Below are 23,768 nucleotides of genomic sequence, written 5' to 3' on the forward strand. Positions count from 1 at the left end.
CCCGATTTCAGCACACTGTCCCGCTGTCCCACCCAACTTACAATTTGTCCTGGTATCGGAGCGCCACACTCTGTTTCCATAGCAGCCAGTTTCCCTTGTGGTCTAAGAGGAAGTGGGGCAGGACGTCTGTCCAAAAAGTGCTACTGCGCATGTGATTGGGCTCGACAGAGGGGGGTGGGGGGGGGAGTTGGCTTAGTTGTCCCTCTTTTGGAACTAAAATGTTGGGAGGTATGATATATACACAGACATTGTATCCACATATTAGATCATACTTGCCTACCTTTAACAAGTTGTATCTGGGAGAGGGGCATGTCTAGAACGCGGGAGGGGGTGGGGCACTGATAATTGTGTCATTTCCGCCCCGCATCAAATATGCCGTTTTGTCACGGGGGCAGGGCCAAAATGATAGAATTCACTGTGAATCGTGTCATTTTAGCCCCGCAATTGCGGGAGATTTGCCAGCTCTCCCGGGAGTCTGTGAGGCCGACAAAAATTTCAGGAGTCTCCTGGACACTCCGGGAGAGTTGGCAAGTATGTATTAGATCATGCACTTTCTTGTTGTTTGCCCTCTGTAAGGCACTGCAGATTGCATGTGGCTTCATATAGGAAACATTAATAATAATACTCTACACAGACACAGGACACTACGGGGAGCGGATTTCAATTCCCCCCAGAGTATCGCCGCGCTGAACCTACCGTTATTACGGCAAATTTATCCCGGCTTTCTGCTCGCTGTTCAGCGAGCTTTTTAAAGTAATGCGGCCAATTGAATTTCCCCTCTACATATACACAACACTACCTGACCATTGGTCATGACTACTAGAGTAACAGCTCTGACAGGTTTATGCAGACATAGCAAAAGACATACACCTGCTCAGCAGGACATGACAATCAAAACAAATCAGATTGATTTAACTGTTCAGTTCTCAACTCTGAACTGCAGGACTCCAGGATTCCTTAGAGGACAGAGTCGAAACAGGATAAATGACATTAGTGACGGTTTGGAAAACCATTGCTGTAATATGTCATAATGGGTCGTGAAGCACTATTGTACTATGTACTGTTTAGATGTGTTTCACTATTGTATTGTGTAATGTTTAGTTGCCTATCACTGTGGGTGGGAGCCTCCGTTCTTTACCGGCCGGTACTAAATGATATATCCATCCGCCCTCTACACTTCAGACACGGCGAAACCACCGCACTCCTAACCAGGCGGAAGTAACTAGCGTCGGGCAGCGAGACGCGATATAGACCGTGGGGACTCAATAGTACTAAAGGTAATACCTGCGAAATACTTTATTACCAGACTCCCCATGTTCTGATCTGAACTTTTTAATTTTCGTCACGATCGTACATGAACGGCGGAAGGACACCAAGTGTGAGGGACTATTTCTTATGGTAGCAGTGCTGCGGCCTCGGCCCCGCCGCCATCTTGAATGTTAATGTTTCTTTACGATTATATATATATATATAAATATATCCCCCACACTCCCGGTTCATCACTCGTGACATTAACCCCTTCCGCCTTAGTTGATTTGTGCCATCGTATTTACAAAAACGGAAATTCCTTCTCACACGTGTTTTCATGTCGACAACAAAACAGCACCATTTTTAATAAAAAATAAATTTTCCTGTTATTTTAGGGCGTTTTAACGCTTGCTGGATCGATCTGGAGGCAGACGGTGGCTCATCATATAGCCTCAAGTGCAGGTACCATTTAACTTGTATATGTTTGTTTCCTTTAATGATATATCTCTGTTTCTTTGTTTACTTTTAAGTTGTTTTTTTTTCTACAGTACAGTAAAACAAAACGGAGGTAGAGGCGTGGTGCTGTATGATTGTCTGAATAATTAGCATTTATGTCCTATTATTAATATTTATTTATGTTATGTGAACCCTATATAGGCCTTATTTACTATTTATCCTGCTCAATCAAAAGATCAAGGCCTGATGCTCTATCATAGGTGGCTAATGGTGGTGGGTACCCCTGATACCCGATCTGTTTGTAAACAGACCTTGTGTGTACATGTGTGACATGCAAGCCAAGCTTTAAATGTACCTTTCTTCCATACACTTTATTCAATTTAGGTTGCTGTCCCAATTTTTAATATACAGTGCAAATTTCATAACCCAGCTGTCATGTTACTATTTGTGATTTAAATGTCCTGTTTGTCACAAATGTTTTTTATTTTTTTTGTGTGTGTGTGTCTTTTTGTAGTCCCTTTGGGCATCTATGTAGCTTGGATTCCAATCTATGTTATGGTGTGGAATGACACTCCTTCAATCATCTACTAGTCATACAGTGAGCTATTAATTCCCCTGTTACATTGCTCATGAAACACAGCTTGGGTTGAGGTAGTAATTCAGATTTCTCACTTCATAGTGTATGTATGCATATTTCAAGGAGCTGTTTACGCTAATGGGTCACCTATGTAAGTTTTTACAGTTTCTGCATAGAGCAGTACAGGAATTTGTGTATTTGAATTGCTCCATTTCATTTGCACAAAGACCTCTAGAACTAGTCTTTATATTTGCTGTAAATACAGTAATTTCAATGCGTTAAATTCCGACACCCTGTTTGAGATGTGTATTTTATGTAACCCACCTTTATCTTGTCTGATGCCTATACACTTGGGATTATTATTTTTCCCCTCTAATTAGTGTATTTACAAATTGCATTTGTACCTCACAAGAATAGTATAGGAAATGCCTGCACATTATAAAAGTGTTTTGCTGGAATACGAATTTATGATTCAACAGTTAATTGAGTAATGTTAGAGTTGGAAAAACACATATTGGTGTGGTATCTTTAGACAAGCCTATTAGCATAATGTTTTATTTTCACTATGTACTTCAGACTTCATCCCTATATCTTAAAGTCATCAGATCATTTCTAAAACCATGTACTAGAACAATACAATTAACATTTTGCATTATAGGTAATATTTCTTACATCACCTCTATTAACTTTAGCTCCTTTTGTAAACCGGTTTAACTAGGGCATAGGAGGAGTTTTCATCTCCTTATTGCTTCAGTCACTGATCAAGCAGTATTATCTCTGCTTAACTTTAAACAAAGCTGGCATTGAATGACCGTAAACAGTTAATCACTCCCCCCATCTGTGGCCTCCTCCTATTTATGTAACAAAATGTTTAACTTTAAAAACACTGGTGTGAAAAATAGCAATCTGTCATTATCCAGCATTGTGATTGATGCAGGCCTGAACTTCTGGGTGTGTGGTTTCAGGACATTTAAATCAACTTTTGTAAGGTTGTATTTCATTGGCTGCTGAATCAGTGAGGTGGATTTTTTTTTTTATTGTCTCTTGCATACACCACATTCCGGATATGATGTGTATTTAGCTTCCTAGTTGTAACGTTTGCAAGAGCTTTAAATAAGCAGACCACAGAATTACTTTGTGTGTATACTGCAGAGATGTTTTCAGGGATGTTTTTTAGGTTTTAATTAATATCAAACACACATTTAATGTGAAATATTATTACTTGCATCATTTACAAATGGGCTATCAAAAAGTAACTTGTTACTACTTTTGTGGGTTGTTTTTTTTTTTTTTTTAAAGGATTTTTCAACTTTTACTTTATATGACCATTAAACTACCACAAATTGGTCTGGTCATTATATTTGTTGCTTATTTAGAGAGGTATTGGTCAGTATTTATTTATTTTGTAAACAAAGGGGTTACTGTATAATAGTGATATGCATGCTATTCCAAGAAAGCCACAAGATGGCAGTAGAAACAAGCAGGTCATTCACAATTTGGTTGTATTATTTATTACAAGTAAAACATTTTAGCTTTAAGTAAAAACACACAAGTAAAATGACTCCAATTTCATTGTAAGCCATCATCAGAAATAGTATGGTATTTGAGCATGCAAATTCATATTAAATGCATTTGATTATGTTGTTTTTTGGCAGTTTTAATTTGCATTTTCATATCCTCAGCTCCATACTTCAAGGATGCCCTTTCCTTGTAGCAGAGCTCATGTCCATAGACATATTCTCCATAGACAGTAGATTAGATTTTTATCATTTATTTTTTTTAACAGATTTTACTCCACAAGCACTTAGTTGAAACAGAAATGCTCTTTCTTTACTGCAACACTATTCATTTTGGTTACCAGTATATGTTGCAGAACTCCATGTAACTTTCATACCTGTCCCTTTGCTATAATTAGTCAATTCCAGAATACCCTCCAGTCTATTCCCAACTGCTTCACTTCTCGCTCCGTTTGTAATCAGCCAGAGCAGTCAATACAGTACTTCAGAGTTTAGCGAAGCTTAGTGAATTTTACTTGGCTGTTTTAATTCAAAGAGGGGCATCCAACTTAGATAATTATGGCACTGGTTTAGTAAATAGAAGGAATAATATATACACTGTAAGTTTCTGAGCATGTTTGTTTTATGTGGCATACCAATGTGCCATTGGATATTCCATTGTTGAGTCGTAGAAAAGGAGCCTGTTGGAGAGGTCTGAATACTGCCAACATGAAAAGGTTCCAATGCTCAAACTATTTTTTTGTATTCATACCAACAGCATATAACCCTGAAATGTGCTACCTGCTGTTGGTATAATAAAATTGGGAGATCCCATGTGAATGAAATTGAGCCTTAGGGGGGAATTCAATTCCTCCTGTATTTCCGCAGCATTAAAATTATTACCGTTATTACAGTAGTCTTGACCCGGCTTGCTGCTCGCAGAGCTGCGAGCAAAAAGCCGGTGTTGAAACTACCGTAATAAAGCGCATTATTACTGCACTAACGGTAATAAAGCGCGTTATTACTGCACTAACGGTCATAAAGCGCGTTATTACCGCAATAACGGTAATAATGCGCAGGCCGCGTTACTTTTAACCGTAACGCGGCCAATTGAATTCCCCCCTTAGAGTCTACTTCCAAAAGTGCCCATAATCAAGGGTGAAGCCAGATTGTATTTTCTAAGGAAACTGATCCAGTTGAACACTCAGCATTTGTTACCTTTTATCATGTCGTTGAATTATAGCAAGTAGAATTTTTATGTTCTAACAATATAGTTTGCCTCTAACACTGTATATTTTATTGTCTGCAGGCACACCCATTTGACCTTTTTGTCAGGGCCTATTCAGAGAGTGACTAAATGCAACTAGGCCAGGCTGACTGTTGGCATGAAGTGGTTGGGCGAATCCAAGAACATGGTAGTGAATGGCAGGAGACATGGCAGCAGGCTGTCCAGTGAGCACTATCTGAGTCAGACTAAGCCGCAGAGTTTAGGGAGAGAAAACTTGAGAGCCAGCAAAAATGTTTCCGATCAAAGATCAAGCAGGTGTAAGTACTTATCTTTGTATACCTTTGGCTTTGCTACCAGCAATACATGTCTACAGGGGAGTCCATAACCATTTTATGTATGTGTTCATATATTTGCTGAATACATATTTAATATTTTCTCCTGTAAATTTTCGTATACAATGTTATTTTGACAGAACAGGAATGCTGGTGGTATTATTCCAGCTCACAATGTAATGTGGCAAAATCAAAGCAATTATATATAGTCATGGTGCGTAGGATAATGCATAAAGGAAGTCATGAAAGCCCATAATATACTTAATATTCTATGGTATTTTAAGAAGTAAGATGTCTTTGCTTGTGTTTTGTGGACTTTTGATTTGTGTTCCTCCAGATCGTGAGATTGAGGACCATCGCAGCAAAACAAGTCGTCCCAAGGCAGGTTATGCTGTGGGGGATTCCCTAATTTATCAGAAGAGGGAAAGACTTCATCTTTCAGAACATATATTTATAAGCCTAGATCATTAATTGTAACATGGTTAGATATGATAAACATATTGTTTATTTATGTAAAATGATTTTCTCTTTGTACTTATAGGTAGCAGTGTCTCTACACATGCCTTTGAAACTCAGAGTCGCTATGTACCTTCATCAGGAATGTCTGCAAAAGAGCTATGTGAAAATGATGACCTTGCAACAAGTCTAGTGTTGGATCCCTATTTGGGGTTTCAGACACACAAAATGAATACCAGGTACTACACTTATTGCATTTACAATAATATACACAAGATGTGCTGTTCTGATAATAGGCATAATAGAATTTATGTGGTAAGTTATTTATTCCCATCTTCTTGAAAGGGGGGGTAGGTTTGTTCACAGATTTTGCCATAATTTACAAGCTTGTTGTCTTCAAAAGTTGTAGCTGAGTGTTTATATTACAGCCACAAAAAGCCTTTATGAAATGTCACGGACATCTTCCATGCAGTGCAAGAATGATCAACTGGAGATATACTGCGCCAGGTTTCAAGATCCACAAGCGCTTGTTAGAAACTCTTCAGTAGTCTCAAATCTTCTACCTGTCTTCACCTACACCCTACCTTATGTGAATACTTAGGAACTGGAATCTGTTCCTTACTAGCCATTTTTGGCTTGTATAACGACCTGAGCAATCTCTTCACTTTATACAGAACTGGAAGCTGCTCAATCAATTTATAGGCTCATAGCAGGTGCTTGAAAGGGTGGGGTTATCCTAAAAGGAACAAACACAAATAATTTTCCCAGAACACTGCTATAGCCAGCAAAAGACCTGTCATTTCTACTGTAGATAAAAAATGCAAAAGTCTTAGTTGCACACATTCGCAAATCTATGTTAAAGCCACCTGCCACTCCACGGTGATTTTTCTCTTAACTTTGCCTGTCCTTGGCATCTTCCATATCAGTGGAAATATAGGTTGGAATTGTTAACCTTACCAAGTTATTTTTCTACCCATTAATGCTCACAGATTTCAGGGTCCAAAGGTTTGCTCCTTTCTTTTTGCAGTGAAAGCCAGAAGTCATTATTTTAGAGGACAATCTTCTGCACCTTGTTGAGATCCGCAGAGAGGGAACCGGGCTTGACCAGCTTGGCGACCAGTTTCTAAACCTTTAGACAAACTGCGGGCAAGTCTGTACTCCAGTAGTAGGAGCCTATCTGGTTCTTTTTCGAGACGGGTGGTTCAGTTCCACCTCAGACACCTGGGTAAGAGGATCTTAGATCAGGGATATATCATGAATCATTTAAAGTTCCCACCCAAACGTTTATTCACTACCGGCACATTTTGTACCTGAAGACTTTGCAAGGATGTGCAAATACGGGTTCCGATCAAGCCAGTGGCTTCCCAGATTTTCCATTCAGACCAATCTTTTTCAGTTTTGTGCTCTACCTTTTGTGAAAGATCATGGGGCAGTTATGGCTGCTTTTCTGAGGCCTAGGGCCAAGGGTGGCAATTGTTCCCTGGCAGCCTGAGCTGCGTGCAAAAGTTTTTTTCATCCAAAACTAGTGACTTTGGAGACAAAGACATGAAAACGATAAAATTTAGTGAATATGTGGACAGACGACCATGTGGCTGCACGACACAACTTCTTGACTGATTCCACGTGCCCCACCGCCCAGGACGTACCAATCGACCTAGTGGAGTGAGGCCCTCGGAACCGGAAACCCCTGAGAAACATAGGCCTGCCTAATAGTAGCCTTACAGGCTATAGTTTGCGTCACACATTTTCGAGCATCATACAGAATCAAGAGACTGTCTTGCGAACTGAAGATGAGCGATTCACATAGATCTGTAAGTCTCTGACCACATACAATTCCGTCAGAGAGCACTGACTGTTGGATAAAGGATCTCTAGACAACGTCGGGATAACTATATCTTGGTTTATATGAAATTTGGATACAACTTTTGGTTCAAAAGAAGGCCTCAAGAGAGTCCTGTTGTCATAAAAAACCAAGAAGGAGAGTGCTGCCAACTCTTGAAACACGTCTTGCTGAAGAAATTGGCAACAAAAAAGCAACTTTCCAATTGAGAAGCTTGAAGGAAATAGATTCCAGCAGTTCAAACGGCGGTTTCTGTAATGCAGTTAGAACCAAGTTTAGGTCCCAAGTAGCCACCCGAGGAGCAAAACGTGACTGAACATGTAATACCCCCTGGAGAAAAGTCTGTACCTCTGGTAGCAGAGCCAGACGCCTGTGAAAATAAATTTACCTGACCGACACCTGTACCTTAAGGGATGCCAGCCGCAAGCCCTTATCCAGACGGTCCTGAAGGAATGTGAATACTGTGGCAAAACGAAGGAAGAGTTTGACACACTTTTCTGCTCACACTGACTTGTATGTCTTCCAGATACAATGGTAATTTGTGGAAATTTTCTAGCCTTTATTATTGTTTGAATGACCCTATCTGAAAGACTTTTACGTCGGAGGATTACGGTTTCAACCTCCAGGCTGTCAAAGCCAACCGTGCTAGGTCCTGATGCAAAAACGGATCCTGGCTGAGCAGATCTTTCCTGAGAGGAAATTGCCACGGTGCGTCCTTTTTCATGGCTAGAATAACCACGTACCACGGTCTTCTTGGCCAATCGGGTCCCAGAAGAATGACCTCGATCCCTTTGTGTCTGATCTTCTTTAATACCTTGGGTAACATCGGTATTAGGGGGGAGAAATGTAAACCAACCCCAACCTCCAAGGAACTGTCGTGGCATCCGCAAGGTACGCTTGGGAATCCCGTGACTTGGCACAATATTTGGTGACCTTGCAATTCAACCAAGAGGCCATCATGTCCACCTCCGGTTGACCCCACCTTTGCACAATCAGTGAGAAAATCTCTAGGTGGAGGGACCACTCTCCCGAGTGAATGGCATGGCGACTCAAATAATCTGCTTCCCAGTTGTCCACTCCTAGTATGAATACCGCTGAGATGGCAGGAACCCACTGTTCCGCCCACACCATGATCTTGGTCACCTCCTTCATGGCCAGAAGACTTCTGGTTTCCCCTTGGTGGTTGATATATGCCACCACCTGGTGTAGTACGTCTTGACGGTTACAGCAACCCAAAAGAATCCAAAACATTACTCGCTGACCTGTCAACAACACAGACTTAAGTATAAAAAGAAACGCAAGAGTTTCAGGCTGAGGAGAGGCCGACTCTTGAATATTACATCACTTGTAAGCGTGACGTTCATATTTAAAGCAGCAATGTAACGGACCCGGCGTTGTATCATGTAATGTAAGTATGAACTTGAATCTTTATATTAACCTAACCCTTATGGTTCGGTAAAGTACCATTATAATTACCCTCATACTTGCATTACATGATCCTACGCTGGATCCGTTGCATTGCCGGTTTAAATATGAAAGTCACGCTTACAAGTGACGTAGTTTTCAAGAGTCGGCCTCTCCTCAGATTGGAACTCTTGCGTGTCTGTGTATACTTAAGTCTGTGTTGTTGACAGGTCAATGAGTTATGTTTCAGATTCTTTGGTCGCTGTAAACACTGTCGGTGTTTACAGCACTGTTAAACTGATTACCACCATCGTGGCATTGTCCGATTGAATCCAAATGGATCTGTTTTTCAATCGGGATTGTGCTTGGACTAACGCCTTGAAGACCACCCTTAACTCTAGTACGTTGATGGGCAACTTCTCGGTGGACCAGATGCCCTGCAGTCGGAGATTCAAAGTCACCGCCCCCTAGTATGACATGCTGGCATCCGTTATTACAATGGTCCAATCTCATACTGAAAACTCTTCCCTGATTTAAGATTCCCTGCTCGTGTCCACCACAACAAGGACAGACGGGTTCTCGTTGACAGGTAAAGGAACTGGGCTTCTAAATGGGGATTCAACCTGTTCCACTTGGAAAGGAGCTCTTTCTGAAAAAGACTGGAATGGAATTTCGCAAATTGCACCACGACACCATGCGTCCAGTCATCTTAATGCACTGAAGGATGGATACACACTTCAGGGATAACCGTGCTTTTAGCTGTTGTTGCATGGTCCATATTTTTTCTGGGGTAAAAAAGACTCTTTGGCAACTGGTGTCGAACAAAGCCCAAGAAAATCATGTGTTGAGTAGGCTCTAGTCTGTATTTTTTTAAGTTTATAATCCAGCCACGAGACTGCAACGTCTGTGGAGTCAGATGCAGATGGGACCTCAGCTCAGACATCGAATTTGCCTTGATCAGGAGATCATACAAGTATGGAAAGACCATTACTTCTTGCTGATGTAAGTCTGCAGCCATCACTGCCATGACTTTTCTAAATACCCTTGGCGCTGTTGCCAGACCAAAGGGCAGAGTCTGGAATTGAAAGCGAGGTTGGGCCACTGCAAACCAGAGGAGGTTGTGATGTCCCTGCCTTATTATTATATGGAGGTAAGCATCCTTGATGTCCAAGGATGCTAAAAACTCATTCGATTCCATTAAATTTATTACCGAACAGATCGATTGCATGTAGAACTGGGAACCCTCAAGTGAGCATTAAGGAACTTTAAGTTTAGAATGCGACAGTATGAATGGGATGGTTTTTGTACCAGGAGGAGATGTGAGTAAAACCCCAACCCCTGTTCTTTTGGGACTGGTACAATCACCCCGACCCAACAGGGAGAGAATAGCTTTTTGAAGGGCCACCTTCCTGTATCCTTCTCGCGGAGGGGGGAGTAACCATGAAACGCCGCTGGGGCGATCCCAATAGGTCTGATATATCCCCTGCAAACTATTCCTTTTACCCAGGCGTCTGTGGTAGAACTATACCATTGGTCCGGAACATCAGGAGACGGGACCCTACTTCCGGAAGGGGGGGGAGGAGTTATGCAGGTTGCTTGTCTGTTGGCTTTGGGCGCCGCCCTGTCCAGGCCTGCCTACCGCACTGTGCCCCTCCCCGAGTTACTGAGGAATGACGTCTGGTGGGGGTGCCTCTGGATCTGCCTGTAAAACGAAAGGAGCGAAAATGCCTACTTTTTGTTTTGGGAGCAGCCACTGGCAGAAACGCACTTCGCCTTTCAGTGGCCTGAGAGATGAATTTTTGTAAGGGTGGACCGAATAATGCAGAGCACTTATATGGTAATGGCTCCAAAGCCTTTTTGGATTCGGCATCTGCCTCCCATGATATCAACCACAGTGTGCGTCTAGCCGCCACTGCCAGGGAGAAGTTCCAAGATAAGTACTGCATCTCCCAAATATTCGGCCGCCTCCCTAATGTAGTTGGCCAAGGATAACAGTTCAGCTCTAGGAACACCTGACTAAAGGCCAGCACTGAGGGAAGAGGCACACTTTTTCCACCCCTCTAATCACCGATGCTGCCGTCGTCACGGGACGGAGGGAAGCCTCTGAAGCCAAATATATGGATTTCAGGATGCCCTCACATTTTTTATCAGTGACATCTTTTAAGTTAGCAGCACTGGGTAGTGGAGTAATGGTGGATTTTGCTAAATGCGCAATAGGAGCATCCACGCTGGGGTGATTTTTCCCATGACACCACTTCAGTGTCTGGAAATGGATAATTGAGGTGAAACTTTCTGGGAATCCGATATCTATTATAAGATTTCATTCTGGTCTTTTGCCAAATCTCTGACAATTGTGGGGAGGATGGAAAAGATTTTTTTTTATTTTTTCCGTTTAAACATGGATACCTGAGGTCACCTGTTTTTCCTGAGAAATGTCTAGCACCTGTCTTACTGCTAGAATGAGGTCCTCCACTCCTTGTCTTTGGGGGAATCATCCTCCCAGGCAAATAACTCCTCAATGTCTGAGGCTTCAACAAGTTCACCATCCTCCATAAGAGAGGGGTCAGTGTCTGACGACTCTGGCAGCTCTTGGGCCTGGAATTGAACCTGGCATTTGTGCTGCCTATCTGAGGAAGAAGACTCTAATATTCTTTCCAGAGATGAAGAAACTTATCAAACCTTGTACAGATCTTTCCAGGTTTTGCATCCAGGAAGATGCAATGACCACCGCTGACATCTCCTGGAGTTGCTGAGACGCCTGTCCCGAGGGAAGTGTCTCCGCAGACTTGAGTCCCTAGGACAAGAGTTAGAATTGTCAACACCTACCGTCCCAGACCATATGGTGTCTCTCTTTATCTCTGCAATATTAGATTGCCAGTTCTCTGGCACAGGCTGGCTCCGTGCCAGAGGCCTCCCCAGTAGAGCATTGGCCCAGGTCCTCCTCCTCGCAAGTCGCGCATAGGGCATCCGGGTCTGACCATCCACAAGGTAATGTTTTTTGGCACTTTGAACAAGAAAAATATGATTCCAAACTGGTACCGGCAGCCTTGAACTTGGAACTAGTCCCTCTTTCTGACATGATGACACCGCAGAAAAGAGACAAATACAAGACACGCTATATAAAGAAAGGAGGAACTATACCTATATAGGAAAATATAACATACAATCAATCACAGGCATAAAGTAAGAGATAGAAATTCACTCAGCCAGAGAATTGAAAAGTTTTTCCCTCAAGAAAACTGACAGGCACCACAGAGGCTCAGAGCAGTGTGAAATGGCTGCTGCTATGAGAGAAGCCCAGGAAGGAGTGTCTCCTCCCACTAGAAGCACCTCCTCCCATTCACAAAATGGCACCTGTATCAGTCGCAGAAAAACTAGTAGGAGCTGTGTGTCCAGAGCTCCTTCCCTGCTAGTAATCTGCCCCACAACTTGGAAATAAGGTCAGCCAGATGTCGTCATGATGGCATCTCTGTTGAATCACAAGGTGGAGCGCTCCTTCTCACAAAGAAAGAAATCCCAGTTTTGGGACGTCCCTTGGTACCACCCCCAATCCCCCACCACCCCCCTCGAGAGCATGAATTAAATTTTTACACTTCAGTTGCATCCTTTTCTCTGAATTAATTGGTGGGCACTAGGCTTAGTTTAAAATTGGCTGTTGAAGACGCATGTTTTGGTTCTCTTGTTTGGTTCCACTTTATTCTGTCCTTTTGAGTCTTGGTTAGAAATATAGCTAACTTTCCAGCAGGTAATGGGGATATAGAGGGAAAGGAGTTCAGACTTTAAATTCTAACACAATGTGCACAAACTCCAGAATGAGCTGCTACACCAGAGTCCACTAATGAATTAAGAGAAATGGATTTAACGTAAGTATAAAAATCCAATTTTTCGGAGGCATCTTCAGGGACACCAGTGTTCTTGCTCCCTATCATTGTTTGAGATCAGATACAGATACTGGATTTGCTACTGGTAAACTGAACATGACATGGGACCTAGTAGCTGTTGTTTTTATGAGGAGAATGTTAATCTCACTGTCTGCTTTTCCTAAGTGGAAAACCTTATTAGAATTTGTTTTTTTATTACTTGCCTACTGTAACTTCATACTCTCAGTGGGCTGAAAGCAACCAAGACACACTTGTATAATTGTTTTTTCAGAACAGTGATAAACTACAATATTATGTGCACTTTGCCAGAAAGAGTAATGCTTTAATTCAATTCCTTAGGTTTCGCCCAATAAAAGGGAGGCAGGAGGAGCTGAAAGAAGTGATTGAGAATTTCAAAAAAACTGAACACTTGGAGAAAACCTTCAAAAGTCTGACATCTGGAGACTGGGCACGACATTATTTTCTTAACAAGAATAAAATGCAGGAGAAACTTTTCAAGGAACATGTAGGTTCTCTTTCTGTCACTGTAAGAAAATGGCATTTTTGCCTGTGCCTATGTAATTTTAGTTTGTTTTTATTGTATTTAACTGATAACTTTGGGACTATATTGACCGCCATTTGTATTTTATGAAAGACCAAGTAAAGTGTGTGTGTGTGTATGTATATGTAATATATATATATATATATATATATATATATATATATATATATATATATATATATATATATATATATATATATATGTATGTATGTATGTATATGTGTGTGTGTGTGTGTGTGTGTTTGGAGCAAGGTGCTTCTCGAACTAAAACAGGCAACCTTGGTCTGGCAGCTACACAGACTTGCTTTACATAAATAACCTTCGTGAATTTGCGAAATTTATACATTGGGGTAGTAATATCAAGCAACTCTGTGCCTGCATAATATTTTTCAGGATCCCTTAGGACACTGTCCTAAAAATGTGTGAGAAACTTCATCTGTCTGTAATGGTTTAAGGGGGTACTACTATACATTTTAACAGAGCTGCAGACGAATGTTAGTTACGCTGAACAATGTGTTTTCACCTTCATGGCTCTTATCTGAATCTCAGTTTTATGTTAAGTGGTCCTTATTTAAAAGCTTTCATTCCATCGCCTTTTGTGCATCCAAGTAAGGAAAGCCCTAAAACTTTCTGATTTATTACATCTGTTCAAAAGCAAAGTGTATACATACTTCAGATATTAGATTTATGGACTATATTGACGTGAATCGGCAGGAAAAATTATTTTCCTTTCTTGTGTTTTTTTTTTTCCCATAGGTTTTTATTTACTTGCGAATGTTTGCAACTAGCAGCGGGTTTGAAATATTGCCTTGCAGCCGATATTCATCTGAACAAAATGGAGCCAAAATAGTTGCCACGAAAGAATGGTATATAGCTTTTTTTTTTTTTTTTGTCATTTACTAATTTAATTAGCTGCATATAGTCATTATGATCTTTAATATATGTTATACATTGCCAAGACTCACCATTTCCTCTCACTTCATGTCGCCAAGAAACTCACTCATGCTTTTATCTCCCATCTTGATTACTGCAATCCCTTCCTTTTTGGCCTGCCTGTCACCCATCTGTCCCCCCAGCAGTGTGTCCAGAATGCAGTGTCGCAACTAATCTTCCTCTCCTGCCATTTCTTTTTTGCTGTGATTCTCTGCAAAGTCCTCCCCTGGCACCCCAATCCTTCCAGAACAAAACTCCAACTGCTTACCCTAACCTATAAAGCCCTCTACAACGCCTCCCTTACCTATATCACAGACCTTGTTAAGAAATACTCCCCTACTCATCCACTCCGTTCTGCTGACGACCTTCGTCTCTCTTCCCCTGGTATTGCCACCTCACACTCCCAACTACAAGACTTCCCTACACCTTTGGAGCTCCCAATCTCACCTGACTAGGCTATTCCACAAATTCCAATGCTTTTAAAATGCCCCTGTTCTTTGCCTGCCCAATCCACACCCCCGCTCCTTTATTGTCTTTTATTTGTTTCCTGCCCTCTAGCATGTTAGCGCTAACGAGCAGAGCCCTCACTTCCTCCCCTCAACTCTTACTCATAGAAAGGTTTCTTTAAATTCTGCTCTTTCTTTTGTTATAATTGCTATTTTTTTCTCATTCAATTGTTTGTTCCATCACTCCTCGATGTTATGGTATGCCTCTGCTCTCTGTATTGCTGTCTGTATGTAGCTGCGGAACCTGTGGCACCTCATTAATAAACACAGATTATGATGACGAATATGTGATTTGCCCTTCTGCAGTAGGGAGACACTGACGGTGTGACCCCTACCTCTCCCCCCCCCCCCCCCCCCTCCTGTTCTCATGCTCTTAATTATGTTTTTGTTTATTTAAAACTTTTGAGAGAGAGACTCAGCTGTCCCCTGGGAAGTTGTTGCAAGGGTGTTGTTCACGTCCTGGTTCTTTCCATAGGATTAGCGTTGGGTAAAGTGGTCACTAGATGGTCTAGGTAAAGAGGCGTTGCTGTGCACCTATATAGCATCACAATTACTTCTGTCCCAATCACCACAGTATTCCAGGTAGTGATGGCTGATTTTGGTTGCAAATTGGGACCAACTAAAGGCTTCTGCATGTTTTTCCAATATGATGACTACAAGGAAAGCATCTACAATGTGTAGGCAGAGTCTTCAGAAGCAAGAGTTTCAGGGGGTGTCCGGGAGACTCCCACTTGAAGGTGCAGGAAAAATTCAGTTCTGCACATATAACACAGCCAGTCAATATTAGTAGTGATGAAATACCCACAGCTCAGACCTGGTCGTGTGGCTTCAGTATTCAGGATCCTGTGCCTGCTACGTCTTGTCTTTTGGTGCTCCCAGCCTACAGATCTACTTTTTAGCTTGTCACAGCAGCCTGCATATTCATTATTCATTGATTTAGTCTTTCCAGTAGTACCACGTCAATGAGGACTGCCGCCTTCTCGCTGTGTATTTTTATTTTTTTATTCTCTAATTTGCTCTCTAATTAGCCTAGAGCAGGGGTCAGAAAACTTTTTTTTTTACCTTTTACCCCAAAATATATTTAGATACGCTGACGTTGCCCCCTTGATTTGAAAGGAAGGAAATCATGTATTATTAATTATTGAATTTATTCAAAATTTCTTTGAAAGCTTCAACTTCAAAACTTCAATTTTTGGAGAAATGATGTTGCTTCATTTTTGATACGAGAGCATCAATATTGGGGCATTTTGATGTCAGAGCAATTTGGATACAGTCTTTAGCGTCCAATCAATTTCTCTGCTTTGTTTTTATGTTCGTTAGAGTGGAAAATCCTTGTTCGCAAAGGTAAGTTGTTGCAAAAGGCAGCAACATTTTGACTGCCTGCTCATGTGCAATTTTGAATGCCTTTGCAGCTGTTGACATTCAAAAATATGACCGATCTGCTTTGTTTTCAAATGCAATACGTGCTTCATTATTGCATCGAAGCTTAAGAAGTGCCTCTGCCAACCCTTGAGGCTCTTCTGGTACAACAGCAATTTCACATTTAAAAGGGTCTACATTCCAACTGACAGCATGTGAATCGGCAGCATTACCCCAGTAATTTCTCTTTACCCCTGTTCCCTGACCACTGGCCTAGAGGGTGATAAGTTGTTTTTTTTTTTTGGTTTTTTTTTACCCACTTTAGAGGGTGGCAGGTTAGTCCTGAGGCAGCCTTTTTTTTTATATGCGATTTGCCCATTTTGAATTCCCATTAATCCATATTTAATAACATGGACACGAGGCTCACAAATTTGTGGTCTAGTTATGCCTATACCAAATAGTACAATAAATTACTTGCAGGGCAATTGGGCCCCATTTGCACTACCATCCACCTGCAGTCTCAGGCAGCATTCTAAAGGCCTCCAGGCAATGCATGAGCCAGATTGGATCCAGTCATTAGCAGTCTTTGGAACGCGTCTTCCTCCTGCCTTACCCTGGTAATGCAGGTCCCTCTGGCTGGGACCTTTCTGGGTTAAATCTCGAACTGTGGATTCTCTGGTTTCATAACTATTTAAAGGGGACCATGAATATACTTCTGGAATTGGATTTTTGGCTAGCTAATTGTTCAGTTATGCAAGTATCCTCCGGCTCAAATGCCGGTCTGCAAACATTACTTCCAAAATGTCATTGTATACTGACTTTTTTGAGGGAAGGTCCTCTTTGGGCTTGAAATGCAGAAGGTAATTAAAGACACTATGGGTGGGAAGAGTTTTGAAATCTCAGTATATACCCAAAGAAGTAAATTTTTGATAGAAGTGTCTAAAAAGAAGCCTTTCTGGGCATTGGAATGGATAAACTCCAAAGCTGGTGACAGAGGTAAGTCATCCTGACCTGTGGCTAGGATCCAATAATGTGGAAGTGGTTGGGACCTGTCTCCTCTTTTCAGCAAATTCTGCTCCCCCCCCCCCTGCTAGGATTTGGGAATATTTGATATCCTCAATGAGTGTTGGGAGTTCCACTCTGAATCATCTTTTTTTCTTTTTACCGAAGAGTCAGAGCACAAAAAATGCATTTGACTTTACCATTCATAGGCTGCCGAATCTTTGCTTACTAGAGAGGTCTGGGTTTGTACTCCAATCTCTTTATGTTTAAGCAAGATGGTTCCTTCCACCCTTTGTTGGATCTAAACACCCTCAACAAATTCTTTCTGCAGGATGGAGTCACTTAGTTATTTAGGCAGCTTTCCGCACCCTGAGGGAATTCCTCTTCTGCCCTCTCCCACAGTGGAGGAATTTTTGTTTTACAGTGACCTGTTTCCTAGGGAAAAAAACAAGACACAATCTGTATCCTACAACCTCAGAAAAAGTATTTAACAGCAAATAAAAAAAAATAATAATTTGAAAAGTATTCTATATTTTGGATATTAAAGATTTGGATTTATTTTTTCAACAGGAAGCGTAATGACAAAATAGAGCTTCTTGTGGGTTGTATTGCTGAGCTTTCTGAGGCAGAAGAGAATATGCTATTACGTCATGGAGAAAATGACTTTAGTGTCATGTACTCAACAAGGAAAAACTGTGCTCAGCTGTGGCTTGGGCCAGCTGCATTCATCAACCATGGTATGTATGGATATTCTGTATGTGTGACACTTGTGCTGGAATATTGACCACTTTAAATAAAGTTTAAAAACTAATGTGTATTTAAATAGTTTACCATTGAATTTGACTAGATGGAATTTTGGAACTTTGAATGTACAGCAAGACTGCTGTGTGTCCATCAAATTGTTATTCACATAAACCTGTAGGGCCAAAATGGCACCGACTCCAGGGCTGCACCTTGGAACGAAAAAATATCTGTATTTAGTTGATCACCACATTTCTACTTTAACTTGAAGCTTTTACACAAATGCATAAACACCTGTATTGTTTTTAAGTGGGAAAGGGTTCTTGGGTTTGAAGACTGAACTAGAGATGGTGTTGACATTTGTTGCTGCATGCAGTTTAAAGAATGCTGGAAACATGTTATCTGTAAGCAAGTGCAATGGGTGTCCGGAGAGTTCAGTGAAGTCCATGACCAGTTATCGTGTGCTCTTCTACAGTGCTGTATAGATAAAGCCCTAGAGTATAATGACTTGGTTGGGGCTTAGCGGAATGCATTAAATGTGCAAAAAGAGCAAAAAACTGGCATAGTGGTTAAAAGACTGACTTTTTTTTTTTATCTTTTTCCCTTATAACGTCTAGATTGCAGACCTAATTGCAAGGTAAGGGATATATATTAATGTGTATGTTTTCATGTGTTGTTTTTTTTAACATTGTTAGTTAAGTGTTAGGAAGGCTAACCAAATATTGACTTTACTGTTGCAGTTTGTATCAACTGGCCGTGACACTGCATGTGTAAAAGCTCTGCGAGATATTGAGCCTGGGGAAGAAATTTCTTGTTACTATGGCGATGGCTTTTTTGGAGAAAACAATGAGTTCTGCGAATGTTACACATGTGAAAGGTGCATTTTTTTTGTTTATTTTGTTCCAGTATGCTAATTAATGTGTTATTTTATTATTTGTTTGTTTTTATACAGTAAAATGGTTGTCTTGAAAAACATGTTCAGCAAATTATTGGGTCGGTACCCAAGGGAAAAAGCTTGCAAGTGACATAAGGTTTCCTTGCAATATTTTACACGGACACCTTTGGTAAAGCTGTGAATTCATATTGGTCACTGGTAGGGCAGCATAGCTTTTGGAGTTTCTCAGGAACACAGGTGTCTACAGAACAATACATTAATGCCACCTTTTGACAAACCCTGTACTCATAGCTCAGTTACTTGTCACCAATGTTATCTCATTTATATTTGCTGGGATTTTAATCTTGCCATGAGAAATTCTAATTATTTGCAATATGCCGCTTGTATTACTCTGGGTAGAACACACATGTAAACTTAGATATAATGTGCTTCAATATGCCCTGGCACATTGTTGTGAATGCATAAACTATTTGAAGTTGCCACTTTTTATGTTCTAACTTGAAGTTTGTATTTTTGTAGGGACTAGAAGGGCACTCTTACAGTATATGTAGACGTTTGTTTATATTCTGTTGCTAACGCTTTAATCATGTGGGATCTTTTATTATGTAGGTTTATTTTGAATGCTTTGCAGTGATGGAAGTAAACAGTAGACTTTAAATAATGTCTTTAACATAAATAATTTATCTTATCAGGCGGGCGACTGGTGCTTTTAAATCACGAGTTGGAATTAATGAGCCGGCTCCTGTGATCAACAGCAAATATGGACTGAGGGAAACGGATAAACGATTAAACAGACTTAAAAAGCTTGGTGACGGCAGCAAAAACTCAGACGACCAGTCGGTCAGTTCCAACACGGATGCTGACACATCTCAGGAAAAATCATGTAAGAATTACTAAACATAACCCCGTTTTTGTTAAGTATCCCAGTTGTTTAAAATACACTGTAGTTTGTGGGTAGGATCAAATAAAATTTAGTATATAACATAAATACATATTTACTCTGACCTCAGTACTGTACATTCATAGGGGCATATTCAATTAGGTTTCCGGTCTGCGGTAACGCGCCGGAACGGGCCTCGAAGTCAATCCACAGTACCACAATAATGTGCATTTTCATGCGCACCCCATAGGTTTGTATAGGAATATCCACGTTATTGCGGTACCGTATTACCGTTAATACTGCGCAGCATCCATTACCGCGGACCAGAAATTTAATTGAAAATGCCCCATATTGTGTATATATCGGTGGCTTAAGTAGAAACAATTTAGTGTGGGTCATTTTGTATAAAACTCAGATGAAGCCTTCTGCATCTTCTGGTTTTGATTTTGGAATAAGCTATATACCAGATTTTTGGATTGTAGCTCATCATGTGGTAAAGAAGGCACCAGGTTTATAGCTTACAGTAGATTAATGATACTTTTTTTTTCCCCCTTCAAAACTATAGGAGCCAGTTTAATGTTTGTTGATGTTTTTAAATCATCTAAGCCACTTTATGAATAGCAGTGATGGCAGAGTCCTAAATTATTCCAACACCAAGAGCATTGTGGAGAGAGAATCATATTAACCATTCTTCCATGTTGTCAATGTTGTCTGTAATAATTTATGACTCTAAACATAAGGATTTATCCATTGTTGAATGTGGAAAATTAGGGTGAAGTTAATAAATGGAATGGCCAAACATGGACTAATTGCTCAATTTGCTCTGGCAGCAGGATAGACATGACATGTCAGTCTGTTGGAGCAGCTGAGAACAATTGTCATAAATGGAAAGAGCTCTTGGATATCTCTTGGTAATGTGTGACTAATGTAACACAAGTCATTTTGTTTAAATCTCATGTTGGGTATTTTCAGTAAGCTTTTTTTTTTTGTATGTGTCTTGTAGCAAGAAACAGAAAATCTTCAGTTGTGAAGAAGAATGGGAAAAGTAGATCATTGACAAGACAGTCTATGTCACGAATTTCAGTTTCATCCTCTTCTACCTCATCCAAACTCACTCGTATAAATAATTCCAGGGTACCAAAGAGACTGAGAAAGCCTATAAAGCCTTTACATTCTAAAATCAAAATAAGAAGTCACTGCAAACGATCCGAGCAGAGAAATGCTTCAAAAAAGCTTGAAGTAGGAAACCTAGTACTTAAAGAACCTAAAGTAGTGTTGTATAAAAACATGGCCATTAAAAGGGATAAAGAGAGTGAGGCACCAGCAAAGTTAAAAGAATCTACTGGTTGTTTAACAAGACATGCAGCAAGAGAATATAAATTGAATTCTTTGAAAGGCACTCATAGCGAATCATCTTCGTGCACATATATAACACGGAGTGCTATGAGAACAAGGACCTCCATGGAAACTACCGATGCCAAGCATCCACCAAATACTTTGGATAGTTATAGAAGCAGCACTGGGAGTGTTACACAGTTGCACAGAACTGATCCTCAAGGTCAGTTTGTTCATAAAAATGAACTTGCTCCAGAAACCTCAAAAAGACAGGACAGTAGATATCAGCGAAATGGGTTGTGTTTCTCTAGAAGAAAGTCTAGATGGAGCAGACATTTGAAACAAGCTACTTGCACAGAAGCGTCACATTCTGTCTTTGAATCTTCTGACGAAACTAATACTTTGTCTAATTTAGTAAACTCACATTGCGACTCGGGTGTAGGAGATGCTGTTTCTGATGGTCCCGTTGATTATAATGATTTGAGAAAATCCTCAGATTGCCCTGTGGTCACATCAGAAATAAGGACAAAGGAAACCATTAGAACTGTCAAAAGTAAAAAAAGCAGACGCATTACAAGATATGACGCACAATTAATTCTTGAAAATAGCACTGGAATTCCAAAACTAACACTTCGTAGACGTCATGACAGTAACAGCAGCAAAACGGAAAAGGAGAATGAAGGAATGAATTCATCCAAAATTAGCATTAAATTAAGTAAAGATCATGAAAAGGACAACAATTTATATGTAGCAAAACTAAACAATGGTTTTCACTCAGGATCAGGGAGCAGTTCTACAAAATTAAAGATCCAGTTAAAGAGAGAAGAGGAAAGCCGAATGTCTTTTCCAGAGGAACTTCATGAAAATGGAGTGTACTGTAGTGACACCTTGTCCCTATTGGGTACAAGAATGGAAGTTGATGACTATGATCATTACGAGGAGGAGAGTGTGGAGGAATCTTCAAGTGAAGAAGAAGGAGAAGATGATGATGATGATGATGAATATGATGATGAATTTGAAGATGACTTTATTCCTCTCCCACCAGCAAAACGTCTAAGGCTTATTGTAGGGAAGGACTCGATTGACATTGATATATCTTCAAGGAGAAGAGAAGATCAGTCTTTGAGGCTCAATGCGTGAAACATCTATTTTATAAAATTCTTTGTTTTGTTTTTTTTATTTAGATTGACCAGAACAGTAATTTTTATTCGTTCCTTATGAAAAACTTATTCCACTGAATTATTCCTGAACTGAAAAACTGTACATTTTACAGACCGCACTTCTCTATTGTTACTCCACTCTGATTTGAAATTGTAGAAAGTGTACAGCTGACTTAAGTTTTGATTTTTACTGTACTTTTTAAGTCTTCTTATGTGCAATTTTGAGTTAAAAAGAAAAAAAAGAAAAAATGTGTCCTGTTGTATATTACGGGAGGAAAATGTGTATAGAGAATAAACTTTCCACACGGGACAATAAAGTCTAATATTGTGGCTACCCAATTGTACTTGTTTCAGCTCATAGGAACTCTACAGTATCATAAATATTTTAACAAATCACAGTAGTGACATTGCAATTTTTTAGTATGTTTATTATCACCAGCAATGTATTTACAGCTTACAAATTTATTTGCTCGATGTCTTGTCCTTCATAAGTTCTCCTGTCAAGAAGTCTATTTTGTACTGTAATGCTATCCTAAAAGTACTGTCTGTGGCCTTTGTTCGTAGCAAACTCTTCATTAGAAGTCAAATTGATTTCTTAAAAATGAAACATTTGAGAAATTAAAAATGGTGTTTGCTTATCCTTTTTAGCACATTTTATGTACAGGGGCTAGCCGTATGCAGAATAAAAGTTTGGATATGGTGTATTTATTGCTTGTTATATAAATAAAAAAAACAACACTTGTATTTAACACTTTTCAACAGTTTTTAGATAAAATTGTTCTTTGCAAGAATAATTGGTGCTTATTTTTTCATGGAAAAAAATGCTGTGAAATAAAAATGTGACCAGGAAGAAATGTAACCATGTAAATGCAGCTGTCATTTTTTGATTTTTTATATATATATATATATATATATATATATATATATATATATATATATATATATATATATATATATATATATAATTTTATTATTCTTGTCTTCTGTTGCACTTTGGCAAAGCTAGAATGGACTGAACATTTAAAACTCTCGTCTGGCAGTTAGTGAGCTAAAGGTATGTTTATTTTCTCTTGTATAAGCATAAGCTGTATATATAATATTGTAAATATGTGTGTTGTGAGGATTTTTATTTCTGCCATAACAGTTGATTTACTATAACGGATTAAGGTTTCTAAGTTAAGTACTCATGTCAATAAAATAGGAAATTGTAAACCTAAATTTAATTAATGATTTGACTTTATTTTAATGAATGATTTTGCTTTCAGATTGATATCTCTTGAGCACAGCAAGCACAAATGGACTAAAATGTACATTGTTACAATAAGCTATGTATAACGCAAGATTATTCATAAACCTCTTATTAAAAAACACATTCATCATGACTGGCAATAGCCACTAATCTGCTAATTTTGCATTCCCTCCACTTATGAAATGGTGAATGTGAATATTAATAATGGTCTTACTCTAGTCGCTTAAGGACCATTTTTTTTTTCCCCCC

At 39.8% G+C, this 23,768-nt stretch overlaps 1 protein-coding gene across 3 annotated transcripts; it reads left to right on the top strand.

Annotated features, from left to right (window-relative positions):
* Positions 1 to 1,153: 1,153 nt before the first annotated feature.
* KMT5B (lysine methyltransferase 5B) lies at positions 1,154 to 23,019 on the top strand. 3 transcript variants are annotated; one of them, XM_075188610.1, is made up of 11 exons: positions 1,154 to 1,277; positions 1,644 to 1,710; positions 5,087 to 5,322; positions 5,879 to 6,032; positions 13,258 to 13,423; positions 14,216 to 14,325; positions 17,830 to 17,996; positions 18,618 to 18,637; positions 18,741 to 18,877; positions 19,588 to 19,778; positions 20,779 to 23,019. In XM_075188610.1, exons 3-11 carry the CDS (start codon positions 5,163 to 5,165, stop codon positions 22,248 to 22,250), a joined length of 2,577 nt encoding a protein of 858 aa, XP_075044711.1. In that variant the 5' UTR covers positions 1,154 to 1,277; positions 1,644 to 1,710; positions 5,087 to 5,162; the 3' UTR covers positions 22,251 to 23,019. The 3 variants fall into 3 exon arrangements, with proteins under 3 accessions (XP_075044711.1, XP_075044712.1, XP_075044710.1); XM_075188611.1 differs by lacking the exons at positions 1,154 to 1,277; positions 20,779 to 23,019 and adding an exon at positions 20,606 to 20,772 and having other exon boundaries at positions 1,411 to 1,710; XM_075188609.1 differs by lacking the exon at positions 1,154 to 1,277 and having other exon boundaries at positions 1,414 to 1,710.
* Positions 23,020 to 23,768: the final 749 nt, after the last annotated feature.

This window comes from Mixophyes fleayi, chromosome 10, assembly GCF_038048845.1.
Source record: "Mixophyes fleayi isolate aMixFle1 chromosome 10, aMixFle1.hap1, whole genome shotgun sequence".
Lineage (NCBI taxonomy): Eukaryota > Metazoa > Chordata > Amphibia > Anura > Limnodynastidae > Mixophyes > Mixophyes fleayi.